The following is a 19,687-nucleotide window of genomic DNA, read 5'->3' as shown; positions in this document are numbered from 1 at the left end:
ATTATAAAACTTAATAAATGAATTTACTAAGGTTGCTGGATACTAGGTTGATATAGAAAAACCAATTTGTATTAGTATGTACCAGTAACAAACAATTTGAAAATACCATTATGACAGATTAAAAAATCAATTATCTTTTCATAATTCTAACAAAATTGTGGAAGACCTCTCTAAACTAAAAAGCACATGTGCTAAGAGAAAGTAAAAATCTAAATAAATAGAAAGATGTATTAAGTTCGGGGATTAGCTATTAGGAATCTTATTTAAAATCTCATCATGCATTTTTGTAAGCATGTAGTAATTGATGTGTGGATCCTAAAATTGGTATGGAAATGCAAAGGATATGGGATAGTCAAGATAATTTTTGAAAAGAACAATTGTGGAGGACATACACTACCGAGTGAAGACTGACTACAAAGCCACGGTAATTTTAAAAATGAGGCATACATGTAAACAAAAAGAAAGCAACAAAACAGAGTCCGGAAAGATGCTCCAACATATGATCTTTGCACTTACAAGAAAAGAACCACTGTGATCAAGGTGGGAAAGGACGCTTTGGTCAATAAACAATGCTGGAGCAAAATGAATAGTGCTAGGAAAAATGAGTGCCCCCCCATCTGATTTATACCAAAAGCAAAAATTCATTCAAGATGGCACAGATATGTACATGTGAAAACAGAAACAATAAATCATATGAAAGAAACTCTATTGTTTCCAAATAGAGTTTTGTATTCTAAATACCAGGAGAGTTACCACAGCCCTAATGGTCTTCCTCTAGGCTCTGAAAAAGTGGCTGGTTGAGGGGTAACAATAAAATTGTGTACACTTTTGACAGAAGTTGTTGCCCTAAGAAGAAATTTTGTTATGAACATCAAGTAGGCAAATATATCCTTTGCAGGAGACAGAAAAGATATAAATACATTTGATTTCATCAAAAGATCGCTGGAGAAGATATTAGCCAGAAGATATTACATGTAAATGTATATACAACATATATTTCTCTATATGCAAAAAAAGGGCTCATAGGACTCAACGAATCAATTTTAAATAAGTAAATACACAATGGGCAGACAACTTGAAAAGCATTTCACTAAAAAAGGATCTGCAAATGGACTGTAACATTTAAGAAACTGCTGTCATATCACCAAGAGAATTCAAAATAAAGATACAATCATATGTCACCTCCTAGAATACCTAAGAAAATAAACAAAATTGGAGGATTTACACAACTGTATTTGAGGACTTACTCTGAAGTTACACAATGCTGCAATGATGAAATAATATAGCCACAGAACAGATAAGATTCAACAGACTGAATATTTTAAATGCTGAAAAGATGTGACACAACTAAAACTCTCATATGATGATGTGAGTGTGAACTGGTGCACACAGTTGGAAAAACTATGCTGCTAAGAACATGACAATGAACTTCACTCTTAGAATTTTACACAAGAAAAATCAACATGTACATAGAAGAATATTCTGTTTAGCTATATTCAGAAGCTAAAACTGCAGCTGCAACTGGAATTGTATTCCAGCCAAAACTGGAAACAATCTGAAGGTCCACCAACACGAGAAAGGTAAATGAATTTTGTGTTTTCACACAATGTAATGCTACAAAGCAATAAAAAAAAGATTTCTGATGCGTACATCAACGTGGATGAATTCCGCAGACATTATAATAAATAAATGTAATGTCATAGGGCAGTATATAATTCTACTCATATGAAGTTCAAAAATGAGCAAACTTAATCTGTGATAGAAGTAATTGAACTGTACACTCAAGATTACTGTGCTTTATCAACGCTTCTGTGTATATAAAAAGTAAAAGAGAAGAAAGAAAAAGAAAGCTTACAAATCTCAGAGTAACTTTTGAAATTTGTAGTACTTTGAACAAAACAGACACTATGTTTTTGCTTCTTCAATAAACTGACCTCATAAACCTTGGCAAAACTCCTTTCTAGGTCATTTTTCAGTTTTCTCAGAGATATGTGGCTGCTATGGTATTGAGATTATGGCAAAAGAATCACTGCTTTATCTGGCATGATTTTAATCATGTAGTCTCAATCAGCTTGCCAATTATTAGTGTGATTACAGTTTATTATGAAATCCTTAACCATTTTGACTATTCACAAGTATCATTTTTATTTTGAAAATTATTGAAATTCTGATTCAGTCAGACGTCACTCAGATTTCTCCTAAATATTTATATACCTCCAGTGAAATCCAGTAAAAAATTCAGGACAGATGAGGGAGCCAGGAAGAGAAAAATGAATGGAATCCAGAGGTGGTGTAGAAGAAAGGATATTGGAAATAAGATCAGAGTATCAGAATCTCAAATCCATTATGTGTGGCTCCTTGGAGTAAAGTGAGTTTTCCACCTGTTATCTGTGTGACCTGATGTAACTTCTCTGAGTCTCTGATTCCATCTCTGTACTAGGAGAACACTAATAGCACACACCTGGGAGAGTAGCTGCGAAGGTTAAAAGAGAGGCATAAGATGTTGAGTGAAAAGGAAGTTCAGTGTTAGCAAGTGGCTTGATAATAGGTTCAGTCAAAGGAGGAGAGAGGTGACTATTTCAGTGAGAGTTGCAATCTGCTGGTTGTTAATGGAAATAAGCTGTGTTCTGTGAGGCTAGGAACACAGGATCCATCACCTATTGGTTCAGTTGACTAGCACAGAGGTTGTGCTTACCTTGCACAGACTCGATCTGTATTCTCTCCAAGCAGTAGTGTTCCTTAACTTTTTTGTTTCCAAATAGAATTTGGTATTCCAAACACCAGGAGAGTTTCCCCAGCCCTAATGGTCTTTCCCTAGGCTCTGAAGAAGTGGCCTGGATTTGGGGTAACAAAATTGTGTACACTTTTTGACAGAAGTTGTTGCCCTAAGTGACCACTTAGAGCCAGGCTCACTACCTAGGTCTGACACCAGAGCCTCTGTTCTTTATATGCTGTCCCATTGCCTTCTAGAAGCTCCCACTTATGTTCCTTGGTGCATTATATTCCAGCTATGATTTAACTTGCTGAACTTTTGATTTTTCATATAAAAAACATGGCTGGTTGTAAAATCCAATAGAAATAGTTTGGTATAGCAGTTAAAAGCTGAAGGCCTGGCATGAGAAACCAAGCTCAAGTCCTACCTCCACCACTTAACCATACATAGGACTTTAGGCAATCTGGTCTGCTTCTGATGCCTCTATTTCTTCCTCCGTAATGAGAATAATAATTCTCACTATTATTAGCTTCCTCCTAGGATTGTTGTGAGAAACCAGTGAGATAATGCATGCAAAGCATTTAGTTCAGTTCCCAAAACATTTTGAGTACTTGATATGTGTTAAGAGTTCATATTATCCTGAGTAACATACAATTCAACAAAACTTTAGTAGATTAGAAGTGACTAATCCCACTGGACTCATTGTGAAGAGATCACAGGCAGCATGAAGAACTAAGCCAAAGCCAGAGTCGTATTTCTAAAAGTGATTGATCCAATGGCTTAAATAGAGTTTTTGCTTTTCCCGAAGAGCACAAGTTGTCAAAATCGAAGTCAAACAGAGGCTAAAAAGAAAACTGCTCACCTTTGTAGTGTTTGTGAAACTAGAGAGAAGGACTTTAGGATAAATATACCAAACTGATTCAGATTAACTAGATGTAATAATTATATACACAAACGCGCCCCATATAATCATTCTTCATACAAGAGGGAAACAGTGTAATAGAGAAGGTAACAGAGCATCTTAGCTCTGAGGCTTATGAAATATGGCCTTGTACATGACACATGCCTGAGCCCCAACTTACTCAGTTCTAAAATGGATTTCTAAGTGACTATCTCATATAGATTAATTGAAAACATACATTAAGTACTAGCATAAAAAATGCACCTCTAAGATTATATTCCCTTCTTTCTTTTCTTTTTTTTTTAAGAGACAGAGTCTCACTTTACTGCCCTTGGTAGAGTGCCGTGGCATCACACGCGGCTCACAGCAACCTCCAACTCCTGGGCTTACTTGGTTCTCTTGCCTTATACTTGCCACCAGAGATGGAATTAATATTTGTCAAATCCCCAGGAAAGGGGATTATAGGGTGCACCTTCATGAACATGTCATTTCTTCCCCCAAATTCATTTTTGGCAGGATCCTTTTAGTCTCACAGAACCAACCCCTGAGATTTCTTCCAAACTTTTTCCCCGAATTTTCATTGTATCCAGAGCACCGGCATGTATGCAAGACTAATGTTGTGAACAAGGTCAATTTCGTTTTTGTAAATCCTTTTATTCTTACATTCACCATTCATGTGAATAAATTATTTTCTGAGTACCATCTAAATTATTTTTTGAGTACCGACCATGCATAGGCACAATAGTATGTGATTTGAATCTTTAGAATGGCTATTTGGGGTCACAGCTATAGCTATTTCTCTTAAATCAAGATTCTTCCCAGGCTAGGTTACAAATGCACTCATATTTACTTAACCAAGGCATAGCATTAATAATTCTCACTATGAAAATTCCCTTATGTAAATAGAAATGCCAGGGATTTTTCTGTTTGTATTTGTTTACATTTCTGGTTTTGGGTTTTTGCGGTGACGTGTTAGGCTTCTCCATGGGCAAGAATGTTATAATAGCCTTAGAGAAACATCTGAATCATGGTCACGGAGATCATATTTCTATGTCCTTTTATCGTGTTTTCTTTTCTTTTTCTTTTTTTGAAGCAATAATCATAGCACTAAGTTTCGATTATTTATTAACAATCTGCCCTTTGTTGTCTTCATCTGAACATGCCAAATATGTTTCTTAGTCTCAGCACCACCAAGTTTCCATTAATTATCAACAATACGCCCTTTGTTGTCTGTACCTGGACATGCTGTCTAGCATTCTATACATGCTCGATGGGAGGACATTCTCGAAACTCAGTTCTCTGGTCTCTACCTCTGCCAATGCTTCAAAGTCTTTCTCTTTAGTGTTAGAATGATATTGCCCTTCATTAACTGATCGTGCCGGTAAAGTCATTATTCTTCAACCTGTTATTCCTTCTTTGGCCACAAGCAGTCATTTGCATTAGATGTCACTAATTTTTAAGCATTGTTAATCATAGTTTCACGCATTCTCCCCTGTATTGGATAAGATGTCTTGAATCACTTTCACCTTCAACTATGTTTGATAATAAGAACTAATTTTTCTTCAACATTTACTTTGGTGTGATTTGATTCTCACTACTACTCTATGTAATAAGCATTATTATTATTACTTAAAAGAAGTATTATCTTTGTGACTTATAAACTATTATTTGTAGGTAAAAGAAACACAGTCTCAGAAATGTTAAAAATAATTAATCACTAATTCAGCCTATTAAATTTTCCCTTTGTGCTTTCTTTCTGGAGGAGGAAGGACCTTTCAGGGTCCAGCGGTGTGAGTCAAAAACCAACCCCAAAGAGATGAATGTGCTATCCTTGTTAGCTGTAGGCATGCCCCTGGTGTCAACCAGTACTACTATAGCAAAAGAGCTCATGTGGTCTTCCTGCAACTAAGGCCTCTTGTTTATTGAAGCTAACACAGAGAGAGAGCAGCAATGGTGGATCCAAAGATAATGAGATGCCTGGGCTGATTAGCAGGGACAATTTCTACCAGGATTTGCCCTAGATCAAGGGCATGAGAAAAGACGGCATTCTCTGTTGAAAGTCACTTATGGAATAAAAGCATCAGTAAATCAGAATGAGGGTTCTCAGAGATGATTTTGTTCAAATTCCTCATTAGGAAAAAAATAAATAGCTGTACACCATTTTTCACAGATGAGCATCTGTTGCCTGCTTCAGTCAGGTGTTTCATCGCCTCACAGAGCTGTGATGGTGTATTCATTTTCTAATGCTGCATGGCAAACTTACTGGCTCAAAGCAATGCAAAGTCATTATTTCACAGACTCCATGGATTAGTAGTCCAGGGAGGGGTCCTCAGCTCAGCATCTCACAAGACTGAAATCAAGGTGCTTTATGTAGAGCTCAGAAACTCTTCACACTCACGTGGCTGTTGGCAGGATTCAGTTCCTTGCAGCTTGAGCACCAAGGCCCTCCTTCTCTTGCTGGTTGTCAGCTGAATGCTACTGTCAGTCTTAGATTCCATGTAGAGTTCCTTGCCTCCTGCCATTTCCCATCTTCAAAGCTACATGGTAAAACCTGCTGTGTGTCAAATCCCTCTCACACTTTTGCCATAAAATATAATCATAGGAGTTATAGTGTATAGGTTCTGTTCACACTCAACGACAGGGAATTCTACAAGGATGTGTTCCTTGTACGGTTGTCCTGTTAAAATTTTACCACCACAAAAATCTTTGTATTTAGGAAGTTCTCACATAAGGAAAATAAGTCAGGCAGGAATGTGCCAACCTCTTTGTTCTTCACATCAGCCACTCAACAACTGCAAGACAACTGTCATGATTGTTCTCGGGGGAATTGTTCCCAGTATCTCCAAACAGTTCTTATATGGGATATGCAGGTATTCCTCCAAATACGCCAGACTTCTTGAAATTTCTCAAAAAGTGTAAATTTGGAATTAAATATAATTTTCCTAGAGGTTTCCTAAATAGTATGCATTAGAGCAGAACTATTTTTATTTCTTCTATTCTATAGAATAGACTTATATTAAGGCATTCCAGGACTTGTTTTTTATAACTTCGTCATATTGGCAACTAAAATTTAACCATAACCAAATATTACTTTGTAATGTTACAAAGTAATAACATAGCCACCAAGCCCGAGTCATTGATATTCTTACCTTATATTTTGAGGATAATTTGAAACAAAAATTCAATAGTGAGGCCTGTTACATGATATCTTGCCAATTTCTCACCTACAATACTCCTAGAGAAATTTTTGTATCTTGATTCTGTCACCTGTATTGTTCTTTGTCCCTCATAACTAGGTGTCAGTTGAAGATTACTAAGCTTGCCTTCATCCGTGCTATTAATGCCTGTGCCGACTGAAGACAGGAGAGAGCCAGTAGGTCTGGCTTTTCAATTTCAATTTTCATTTTTCAAATTTAATCCTTTGAGTGAGTGTGTATTTTTTTGGTCCATTAATGGAGGACAAGGGGGTACATGACGTGTAAAATAATGTCAATGATCAAAATTCCTGATTTTTCTTATATTATTTGGAAAAATAGTAGAATTCAAACTTTTATCATTCCCCAACTTTTAATTAAAGGGAAATATGCTCAACATTAATTTCAACTAACATATGTATTCCTGCATTTTTCAAGTTGCACATCGTAACTTCTGACTCCTTATAAGTGGATCCCTTAGCTTTTATAGTACCTTCTACATTTTACATGTGACCCTAACAAAACTTGTGATTTGGGAGGGTAAGTGGAATTGTTTTTAGGCAACCAGCATGGTCCAAAAGGGTGTCCACAATCGTGTGGTTAGCTGCAGAGTCTTGGCTTAAAGCCCAGGTCTGTGGGCTCAGAGTCTAGGGCTCCTGCGCTGCTTGGAAGAAGAAGATGAAGTGAAAAGCTGATCTACCAGTTCTGTGTTCTCCATGCTAAGCAGCTGTGTTATCTTTTGGGGTTGTTCCCATTTGTAATTTTGACTTCTAGTCAGTGGGTGTATGTCCAGAAGGAATGATTGGGCTTTGCAAATAATATGAATGAAGCATCACTTGTGGTTCAGATGAGGACAAAATCCAATCATCAGAAAGTAAATGTGATTAGAGAGGACCCTGAAACAGGCTGATATGCACATAGTGTGCCTCCACACATGCCTGGAGGAGAAGGGGTAGCATGACGTACTATGGTTTGAATGTGCCCCCAAAGTGCATCTGCTAGAAACTTATTCCCCAACGTAACAGTGTTGGGAGATGGGGTCCACTAAGAGGTGAATTGGCCATAAGGGCTCTGCCCTCATAAATGGATTGATGTCTTTATCACAAAAGTGGGCTACTTCTCTGAAGCTTCGTCCCCTCCTGCTCTCTCCTGCTCTCCTGCCCCTTGGCCTCCTTCTATCATGGAACAGCACAGCAAAAATGCCCTTGCCACATGTGGCCTTGTGATCTTAGACTTCCCATAGCCAAGAATTGTAAGAAATAAATTTCCATTCTTTATAAATCGTCTGGTTTGTGGTATTCTGTTGTAGCAACACAAAATGAGCTAAGACAAACGTCTTCAAGAGTTACGAAGCCCTACTCTTACCTGCTGACCTGTTTTACGTTGTATTTCTCAAACCTAATTGGTAGGGAGAATGAGGAAACGTTTTATAGAACATTCATTAACGATGTTGTTTTACGGAAGGTATTTTCAGAACAGCTGTATCGCCTTACATAATCCTCAACGCAATCCTAGATGGTAGTCACAAAGAAGTTACATAACTTGCCCAACAGAACCAGAATTCAAACCCAGGTCAGCCGAGGCCAAATCCCACTACATTAGGCATTGAGCTATATAGAGCCTGAGGGCCTCAGGCTCACTTAGGGTCTGTCTGAAAGGTCCTCGGGGCTGTTAGTGAAGCTGCGGGCCCCCAAAAGACCTCAAGAGATGACAAGAGGAACCAACTGCAAGTGGAGGGACTCAGAGGAACACCTGGGCAGGACAAATTCTTAGGAAAAAGAAGCCTTTTAAAGCCAGGTAATCATGGAAATGTGGGGAGTGGGTGGGAGAAGCTCGGGAAGGCCTGTACAGCGAAGGAGTATCTTTATATGGGCTGTTGAGAGGGTAAAATGGAAACCTGTTTATCCAGCACAGTAAGCACAGGCTGCCCATCTCCCTCCCAGAGGAGCCAGGACCTGAGAACAGGAGACAGAAATGACAACAGACTTCAACGGGGCTAATGCTTCACATTCAAACTGAGCTCCACAAAGTAATCTCAGAGGCCTCCCCATCCACTAAGGGTCTTCCCAGGTGTTTGACTGGAGGGATGCATTATTTGCATCCACAGTGTCTAACTTCCACCACAATTCCTCTCACACCATCACAACTGATTGTTCACTGGAAATAAAGAATGCAAGTGCAAATCAGACTGGGCCATGAGGAACGTTCAGGAAAAAAAGAGCAAGCAGGCAGAGTCTGTAAACATCACAGAATGGCAGCTCCCAAGACTGGGACTGAACCACATCCAGGTTTGATTTGACTTACTGATTGTTTAAAAAATTTAATTTGGCCTGTAATCTCAGCTCCTCAGGAGGCTGAGACAAGAGGATCACTTGAGCCAGGAGTTTGAGGTTGGTGTGAGCTAAGATGCTGCCACACTATACTGAGGGTGACAAAGTGAGACTCTATCTCAAAAAAAAAAAAAATATATATATATATATATATACATTTTTTTTGCAGTTTTTGGCTGAGGCTGGGTTCGAACCCATCACGTCTGGCATATGGGGCTGGCACCCTATTCCTTTAAGCCACAGGCGCCGCCTTCAAAAAAATATTTTTTAAATTTGTTTTCGAAATTTATAATCAGGCTCTATCACATAAAAATCCAGATTTCTGGCTTCCCTTTAAAGATCTGACAACACTGGGCTGTTGACTTTCAGGTGCGCTGCTGCCCGGAGCTAAGTCACAGCTTCCTCCTTAGCTTGTACAATTCTGTCACCCAAGTTCCTCCCAGGGCCTGCCTGACTCGCCAGATTACCTGATTTGCATCTACCCTGTGTGCCCAAGAGAAAGATTTATGAAAGAGAAGTCTATAGCTACCCCTCACCCCTTGCCCCGAATGCCCTGACAGCACAAGGTAAACATAGTTTGATTCCTAATAGAGGTTTTTAGTGGATGTCTCCAAAGGTGTTTGATTACAAAAAAGAAGAAAACTATGGCACCTGACCCATTATCTAATCCTTTGATACACCTGCCCCATCTGTAATTGAGAGAATTAAAATACTGGGCTATATGGGCGGCGCCTGTGGCTCAAGGAGTAGGGCGCCGGTCCCACATGCCGGAGGTGGAGGGTTCTAAACCTAGCCCCGGCCAAAAGCCACAAAAAAAAAAAAAATTGGGCTATAAACTTTATTTATTTATTCTCTAATACCTAGTTAGAGAAAAATAAAGATCAACATAAGGTTTTCATGAGCACCAATTTACATGTTGAAAAACATCAGAGCTAACACAGAATTGCCAGCAATGAATACAGGTGAATAGATTTTAATTATTGTATCTCTTTAGTCTGAAGATTTTTAAGCACAGCACCATCATCTAGCTCAGCATGGTATAATAATATAAGCCACACATATGAGCTGGCTTTGTAATTTTCAATTCCCCAGCAGCCACATTGAAGGAGTAAGAAGAAGCAGGTGAAATTAATTTTCATAACAGCCTTTATTTAACTCCACCTGTCTAAAATGTTGTCATTTCTATGTGTAACCAATGCAAAATCGATTGAGATACTTTACTTTGTTTTCTTACTAAGGTCTTCACAATCTGGTGCGTATTTTAAACATAAAAGACATTTATTTCAATTGGAATCAACTATTTTTCTAGTACTCAAAAAGCATTCCCTGGCAGTGGCTGTCTTATTGGACAGCACAGATGTAAATAGAATTGTTCATCTCTTAGCAAATGAGAGTAGGTAGAGAGGGAGCTGGTACAGATTTCACACAGGTTTCACTAGGAACCGGGGAGGCCAGACAGGAAACTGACCCCATTCTGACACATGCTCCATGTTCTTTCTGACCCCCAATGTGCCCTCACTCTGTCCCTTCCCTCGTCTCTGTCTCCTTATGTCACTGCCTCATGAGAGGCACTTTTGTAGGTGAACATCAGTATATGAAGTAGAAATGGGGTGGGCTTGATTCCCAGCCTGTCCCTTGCGGACTAATGACCGTGGCCAAGTTACTTACTTAACCTCCCTGGCCTAAGATTTCTTTTCAATAAAATAGGATTAGTTCTTTCATCACTAGGTTCTGAAGATTAAATACAATTATAAATTTAAACTTCTCAGCACCAAATGTGAGAGTTTTCATGTTTTTAATAATTATTTTTCAAGATTTACATATGTTTGGCAGAAGACACAGTGGGAAAAAAGGATTGGATAAGTGACAAAAGAATTTTTTTAGTACATGCTAAAATCCCAGCCACATCCTACTCTTTCTTTAGTACTTGGTGTTTAAAACCTTTCCCTGCTTTTATAAAAAAACATGACTTCGGCTCAAAGCACCCAGAGCCTAGATTCTGCAGACACGCCCAAAGCATGAGACTAAGAAAAAAGAGTTTTAGTTTTTCTCCAGAGATTGTCCAATTGTGTGACAATCCAGATAACAAGGGGGAGACATCTTAATGTGCCCCAAATACTCTACAAAATGTCTCAAGAGACTTCACAAGGTCTGCTGCATATAAAGATAGTAAGAACTCTACCATCCAGAGGACAAAACTTTTTCAGCCCCTGCTGGTCCTTGGTGCCTTGTGGTTTACAAGGAGCCTAACCAGACTTAACCCTTCGCCAGTCCTAAAACCAGCACCATCAGTGCTATGGTCAGTCTTCTAGTTTAGCTCAAAATGATAGCCAACACCCACAGCCAGTGGCACTTTGAGAAGACTAATAAAAAGAAGGGAAGACTCACCAATTCATTCTCTTCCCCTTCATTCAGCAAAGCCTGGTGTTCCTTCTTATTGTTCTCCATCTAAACCAGACCTGTTAGGATCCCTTCTAACTCACTCCCGAGAGAAGTGTAAAGCTACCTGGTCTTCCGTGAACCTAGAATGAGTCACCCTTTGTTATTGCCCTTCTTAGGTGCTTTTAAAATCTCTTAGCACACACCTTGCCTATTAGACCAACAAAAGAATGAGAGGAAATCCGCTCTGCAGCAATAGGATTGGTCTGTTAATCTATTTTCTTATTGTGGTTTTTTTTTTTTCTTTCCTAGTGTTTTTTTACTGAGCTAGATGTAAGTGCCTTCAGGCTTAAGGAATGATGGGAGGGGGGAGTTGTTGTGCTAGAAAGTTTTCCATAAATGTCTTAGCCAATAAATGCAAATAGCTACTTTGCTAAAAACCTTAGACAAAGGGATTAACCAGTTAGAGATGTTTGAAAACCCTGTGAACTTTGGAAAAGTAATGAACATACTAGGGGTGGCAAAGGGAATTGAAGGAAAGGAGTTTGGCTTATGATGGGGAATGAATCATTCTGGAATCAGAAAAATCTGAGTTCTCATCCCTGCTTTACTGATGACCCTCGACAAATCACTTAAAATCTGAAGTTTACATTTCTAGTGCATCAAATGTCAATAATAATTAGAGGGTTGAGAAAATGATTTAAGATAATATGTGACAAAGGTCAACTTTAGCCCCCACCACTCTCAATAAGAGATAAGTAATCATCGTCATAATCATAGCACTAATCAAGAAGAGATAGGAAGTTAAAAAAAAAATCAAAATTAAAAAATTAAAAAAGGGGAAAAGGCTCTTTTGGAAAGTAAACTATAATAATAATTTGATTCCTTTCATTTTTCCTTTATAATTTACAAAATATTTTCAAATGAAGAAAGTATATGGAGGGAAGAGGAGCCAAAAAGGATATAACCCACATTTCAATACCTGTGTGATCAACACTAAATTTATTATTATCATCAAAAAAAATAACTAAACTGTGATAAATTTGGGGATTAATTTGTTCATAATAAAAACTGTGTCATTTCACTGCCTCTTATTGTATTCTTTCCACTTTGACCAGGGAAAAAAATCACTATCAGTGAGAACCATTAGGGGATAATGCTTGACTCTTTCTATTGACTAAAATAGTCATTGGTTCCCTTCAGTGGGCACAAGTGTCCATTGTGATATTCAGCAGAGGTCAAAGTGCTCTCTGGTCCAGAAGAAAGTGGCTGATAAAAATAAATATACAACTAAAACTTTTCATTTCAATGAGGCTACAGAGGTGCCAATACGAAAGAAAAATAGGCCATTGCAAAGGTTGCATTTTAAGTAGTACCAAACCAGGATAAAGCTCAGAAAAGACATCATCGTTCACTTCTTACCCATCAGCTGTTCACTCATTTTCTGCTGAAAGAACCCCAGCTCACCCTGAGGATTGGTCAAAGAGTAGGCATGCAACCCAGGTCTGAGCACAGAATGTAAAGGAAGGACAACTGTGGCATGGTTCTAGTGGGAAAGATTATCCTCTTGATGAAAGAGAAAGAACACTTTTTTTCTATCCCTTTTTTCTTCCTTTGAAAGTGATGATGCATGAGGATGCAATACTTGGAGCAGGGCAGCCATCTTTAGGTCATGAACAGGATGAAAATTACCATGAGAATGATTATGGATGGGAGAATAAGAGAGCTTAGATTCTTGTCATCCTGCTTAGTCATGGACCTGTGCCTGGATCCAGACACCATGTGAAATATATAATTAAGTGTTTCTATAAAGCTACAGTAGTTCCATTCAATTTTACACAGCAGTTATGTATGGAGCAACAGATATTCCAGACATAGTGCAAGGCTCTTAGATACAACAGTATAAAGGACAGAGTCACTACTCTGAGGAAGTTTACAGTTGCTTGGAACAGACAGACAAGGCAATAGCCTCTTAAGTAGGAAGTATACTAAACTCAACTTAATGGAATAAGACCAGCTTATTAAGATGAGCAGAAGTTAACCAGATGGAAGGAATAGGAGATAGAGGCAGGTTTGAGCACAGTGTAGGCCAAGGAACGAAGTGCATGACAAAAGTCAAGAGAGGCAGGAAAGTCTAGCCTATCTGAAGTATTAAGAGAAATCAAAGTAACAATTAAGAATAGAAAGATGGGAGTGATAATGATGGAGATGCAAAGACTTCTTCAGCCACGAAGAGCTTGTACACTATGACCAACTGGACTCTCCGCTAGCCAAGACCCAAGATCCCAGCTCCTTCCCACTTATAAGCAAGCATTCTTTTGTCTGTACAAGTACAAAATATTCAGTTCAACATAAAGTCTTCTGATAATCACATTTGCTCACCAGCACCTTTCAGGCACTAAGCTTGCATGCCCCGAGGTATGCATGCTTACGTTGGTTGGACCCATTCACCATTTGAAGAATTAACTCATCACTTCAAAGTTTGTATTAGGTAATCTTGAGGCTAATAAGCACCGAGCATTTGCTTTAGCCGCCAAAGGACATGCTCTGTGGAAATAATTATTATAACAGCTTTAAACTCTGCCTCCTAGAAAGTTCACAACAGATCCTAAAGCTTAAAGCTTAAAAGATCTTGTGTCAAATGCTCATAGGCAATCTAGGGATCCAGTCACACCCCAGTCATTCAACCAGTTTCTTGAAGGCCCAGGAATCATCTATTTAATTTAAATCTGTGTGTGTGTGGAAGGCTGGCATTGGCAGCTTCTTGTGGGAGAAACAGCCTCAGCATGGGTACAAGTAGCTTCCTTCAGGTCACATTATTATATCTAGCCATAGAGTTCAGGAAGTTATTGGGATTCTCCAAATATTGTCTGTCCAACAAGGCCAGATTTCCACTTGCTTGTGACTAAGCAGAACACAGTGCATCCAAATAAACCCTAAAGACGAACTCTTCACTGATGAGAAGAGAGGCATCAGCACTGTACAGCATAAGGCAGGGGCTTCCAGAGACCAGAGGGGAGGGAAGAGCCAGATGGGGGACACAGAAAGGAAAAGGGAGTAAAATGTCCACCTTACACAGGAGCCTAAAGAATTTAAGATCCTTGCTGACTAGGTGCCGTGGCTCATACTTGTAATCCTAGCACTGTGGGAGACCAAGGAGGGTGGATTGCCTGAGCTCAGGAGTTCCAGACCAGCCTAAACAAGAGCTAGACCCTATCCCTACTAAAAATAGAAAAAACTAGCAGGGCATTGTGTGGGTGCCTATAATCCCAGCAACTTGTGAGGCTGAGGCAAGGGATCACTTGAGCCTAAACTTCTGAGGTTTCTGTGAGCTTTGATGCTATAGCACTCTACCCAAGACACAGAGTGAGACTATTTCTTTAAAAAAAAAAAAAAAAGAATTAAAGATCTCTCAAGAAGCCAAGTCCTAGCCCTCTGAGGGGCCTTCTTATCAAGAATAAAGAGCCAGAGGAAGTGACTGAGAGAATATCTCCTCTCCCTCCACAGTCTCTGACCTGGAACACAATTTCCAGAAAACAAAAAAGAAACAGAGATGGGAGAAAGTTTGCTTAGAACTGCACAGTGAAATAATGACAGATCTAGGGCTCAAAGCCAGCTTCCCTGCCTCCGAGTTCTGTGTGTTTCCACCAAGAAATACAACCACCTCTCCTGTGTACTTTCTCTAGAACTCTGTTCTACATGCTATAGAGGTGAAGGACACAGGGATTATATAGATTAAAGAAAGAGGATACATCCCCACCTCTGAGGCTTATTCAATGAAGATGCAAATGGACATGGTGGAGTGGATTAGAACTATGCCTCACCCTCCTACTTTGCAGAGACAAGATTCCTGATCTCCATTGCCCCAATGTCTAAAGGAAAAAACTAGTCCATAATTGGGTTTCTTATCTAGTCTTTAAAGCTCTTTTGCTGTTTTCTCTACTCACCACTGAAACCTGACTAAAGCATTCTGTTTCAAACATTGTTGAATACCCACCCAAGCAAAATGGTTTAGGTAATACAGACTGACTGCTATTATAACAAACAGTAATAATTTTCAGTGGTTTAGTATGGGGCTAAGTTGGTGGTGGTGGGAGGGCATTGGCGGAGCATTGGAGAGGGTATTCAACATGCAGTGATTTGGAGAACGAGGTTCTTTCCTCTGCACTTCCACTGTCTTCAATATGTGGCTTCCAGTTCTGGTATGATTATATGATTATATGAAAGGGGGAATGCATGAAGGACAGCCAGTGAAAGTTTCCATGGACTAGTCCTGGCAGAGGTATTCTGCACTCATGCTGGAAGAGCGGTTGGAGCTTACTCAGGTGACCACACCTGTTTGCAAAACTGGCTAGTAATGTAATACCCCTACCAGGGGGGGTCTAAAAAAGGGGCTACCAAGCAGTGTCTGCCACACTGACCCTATGATAGTCCCAGAGAGGGGTAAAGATAGATCAACCTAGATCTCAAGGGACTCAGAGTCTGGTGAAAGAGTAAAACCGTTCAGAGGTGATGACTATGCAAGGCAGAGGTGAGGAAGGCTTGTGTCCTTGAAGAATAAGGAGGAGCTACAGAAACCTGAGAGCCTCTATATCAGTGTGACAAGGTAGCAAGTGGCCACTGATCTCTGAGTGACATTTTGAGTCTCTGCAACAACCACAAAGGTTAGGAAGACATTTGAATTTTGGTATGTGACTAATCCTCTTTCTGAAATATGGGCTCAAATACCTTCTCTTTAATTGTGCTTAATCTGTTCATAGACAGAGCCAACTATTCCTAGTTTCTTCCACGTACAACTACCATTGAACCCAAACAACCATGAATTCTATAAGCTTAGAGCAAAACAAGGAGCTATTCCTTGAGGACACACAAATATGGAGTGTCCAGGGGAAGTATGAATGGTGGACTTTCCCACTCTCCACCTCAAATTTCTATTTTGGAGATCAGCAAATTGAGAGTTTGGTGTAATATGGCAAATCTTAGAGGTGTAGAAGTAAAATTATATCTTACCTTGTGTTGTAGCTGAGGGAAAAAACTTCCATTTGCCCTCTGAAGGTTTGCTGAAAAATCAACTCAACAAAATCAGATTAATTGGAGAAAAGGCAGACAAAATCTACGTGTACATGGACAGTATCAGTTATCCAACCTCCCAATGAGATGTAAAGCCTATATGCTATCTTGAGGGTACCAAAAGAATATGGGCTTGGATGGTGGCAAATAGGTTATTAGAGAGAGAGAAAAGGAGGTTTGGCTAGCAAAGGTGATCTTGTTATGTGGATGAAACCTCACAGGTAGAAGTGGTCTGAGAAGACAGATGGTGAATGTTTTTTCAGGCCTTTAAAAGTATCAGACTCTCGGTTAATCTTTCTTATATCTGGACAATGGAAGGCCTCAGAGAAAACCTGGCCAAATCAACGTAGTTTCTTTACAGATGCAAATTTTCCCTACAAAACACAACTCTGCAGGATTACTCAAAATATATCAAAGAAATATGCTTTAGGGTAAAATATTTTTACTTCCTTTTCTGGACACACACACACACCCAAACTGTAAAATGGGACCTTCCCAAATTATTCTTCAACTTCATGTAACATTAATTCACTGCCTGGCTAGAGAATTATTAAAAAGATCTTATAAGATCAGAAACACACAACCTTTGGAGGTGTAATAGTAGCTCACCAATCTTTTCAGCTCTCCTTAATTCAATTCTGCCTATACATGTGTAAAACTGCCACGTGCGGAATTCTATTTTAAGCCTTGAAATGAGAATCCAGAGATAAATGGGGTATAGATCTTGCCCTTGAACTCAGGCTACTGGACCTGTGCTTTTGAATCCAATCTTACACATTCTTCACTTTTCCTCCAGCTGTTCTTGTGACTCAATTTTCAAAAGGGCTTTAGCAAGCTCATCTTTCATTGCCAGGCTCCAGGTGGCTTGTCACTGATACATGTAAATACCACTGATATATGTATGTTAAAAACATGCACCATTCATGGTTTAGCTGGATCCTTGGAAGAGTCTTCCTCTATGGAAACTGGATGGTTTAGAATCTGTTTGCAGAGGTGATGATTTGAGAGTGATTGATTGTTGGAATACCTGCAACCTCTAACGGACAACCAGGAAGCCCAGGGACTTGTGATTATAGCATGTAAACCTGAAAGGAAAGAAATTCCTCATGGTACCCACTCACAGCTGACTTCTGATCGATGCAGAAAAGACTTCCGTCTTCTGCTAATAGGTTTTCTCTGGGGCTCTTATTTCTGCTCCTACTCTAAGCGTGCCTGCAGCTTCCCTCCATGGGGTTGAGACAAAAAACTGGCTGAGCTAGCTCTTCCATGCCCCTCATGGGAGTCGGGTACCAGAATGTGGATTAAATCATAGGCTCTACTTGTTTTTATTGCAAAACAAGGCTTTGTGCATTGCAGATACTGTAAATCTGGTGTGGATCATTATAGCAATTATTACTTTTATTAAATCACTTCTGTTTTAGATTTTAAAATTGCCTCTTCAGTCATCAAATAAATATTAATTGATTTACTCACTCATAGAGTCAATTTTATTTTCCAAATGCTTTATATATCCCAGGTTTGGAGGTCCTCACTGTCCTTGGATCCACCAACTTGGCTTTGAGAACTGTATCCATAGCATTTGATACCAAAGTCAAGAATGGTTCTTATCACATTCAAGGGAAAGAACCATTCATCTTCAAATGGAAGCACTTACACACAGAGAGAGGCATGTATAATGGGCACTCGATAAGTATTATGTGAGTGAATAAATCACTCTTTCCCTGCCTATGCAATCCGCTTTTCCTGGAGTCGGTCACTGGCAGATACTGTGTGGTCTGCTTGGATCTTCCTGGACATCTTCACCGTCTTCACAGCCCTTCGTGTGCTTTTCTTCAAATGGCCTATTTCTGTGACTCTTTTCAGAGGATTGCCCATATGCCCCTCTGCCTTTTCTAGCAAAGACTCAAAGGTACCTGGAGTTTACTCCCTGCTCCTACCCTGCCCAAGCAACCATGAACCAGCCAGAGTATGAAGCCTTGCTCCCTCACCAAGACCTGGGACAAACCGAAGTAAAGTTCACATTCCAAACCTGCCTGGCAGCATCAGGTGGAGGTTAAGACTTTGCCCCAAATCACACTCTTACTTGTATTGTTTTCACTCCCTTACTAGTTTCTCCTGGTCTGACCATTCTTCCTCCATAAGTTTTTAGGATTGTTCCAGGAAAATGCAACAGCTCACTTTGTACTTCTAGAAATGTATTGATTACAGTCAAGGACTTTGAGCTTCCCAAAGCTTATGCCACATTACCCCCATGCTCTGGGTATGTAGCTGCAGAGGAACAGAAAGTCTGTTTAATTTAATATTCTAGAGGGTTTTCCAGATGACTGCCCACAAGAACGAATCTACCCAGACTGCCAGTTGTAGGACTTGTCTGTGAGAATGATTGTCAAATGTTAACCGTGTCTGTCAGATAAGTCACCATTCTGAGTCTGACCAGTGGCCGAAAAGATACTACTGTTGTGTCAATTCAATGCCATGATGATCATTAAACTTTCCCCTCTGCTTTCCTCCACACTACTGAAAACACTCACTACCACTGAGACCAGTTAAGGGTGCTGAACAGAAGGGCAATGGAATTTCTGAAATTGGAATAAGGGTTCCATTGCATTTGTCAATTCAAAGAACTTCCCCAGGGATGAGGTCAAATGGTAACGAAGATGGGTGATGGATGCAGGCATTCCAGAATGAGCAGGATCCCAAGATCTATCTTAAGGAGAGTATAGTATAAACCTCTCAACTGAGGTCTCAAGGCAAATTGATTTCTTACTAACAAATTGCAGATGATCTAGCCTAATTGGAGAGGTAAAGCTTACCTTGAAATATTCAAACCACAGAATGGTCCAGAGTCAGTTTTCTTTTTCTCCCTTATCTGAGGGAACAGCTTAAACAGGGAGGTTTTTTGTTTGTTTGTTTTTGTTTTTGCAAATTTTCAGCTAACATGAAGAATGTAAGTTATTAAACCCTATTCTATGTCTTTGCCCTCGGCTCATGGACTCTTTCCCCATTAAACCCCAGCCACTAGTACTTGTTTTGTCAAGAATGCAGACTTCAAGTTTTAACAAAAACCAAGGATAAGTAGGCAAACCTCAAAGGACAGAAT

General features: G+C 39.5%; 1 protein-coding gene across 1 annotated transcript in view; it reads right to left on the bottom strand.

Annotated features, from left to right (window-relative positions):
• The window catches only part of ATP13A5 (ATPase 13A5), a 125,362-nt gene extending 113,708 nt beyond the window's left edge, over positions 1 to 11,654 (bottom strand). Inside the window, exon 1 of the mRNA XM_053564743.1 lies at positions 11,527 to 11,654. Within this exon, the coding sequence (XP_053420718.1) occupies positions 11,527 to 11,586 (60 nt within the window). The 5' untranslated portion in view covers positions 11,587 to 11,654. The remainder of the gene's footprint in view (positions 1 to 11,526) is intronic.
• Positions 11,655 to 19,687: the final 8,033 nt, after the last annotated feature.

This window comes from Nycticebus coucang, chromosome 16 (assembly GCF_027406575.1).
Source record: "Nycticebus coucang isolate mNycCou1 chromosome 16, mNycCou1.pri, whole genome shotgun sequence".
Taxonomy (NCBI): Eukaryota; Metazoa; Chordata; class Mammalia; order Primates; family Lorisidae; genus Nycticebus; species Nycticebus coucang.
The sequence above is the reverse complement of the archived record's forward strand: the minus strand, read 5'-3'. Positions and strand labels throughout refer to the sequence as shown.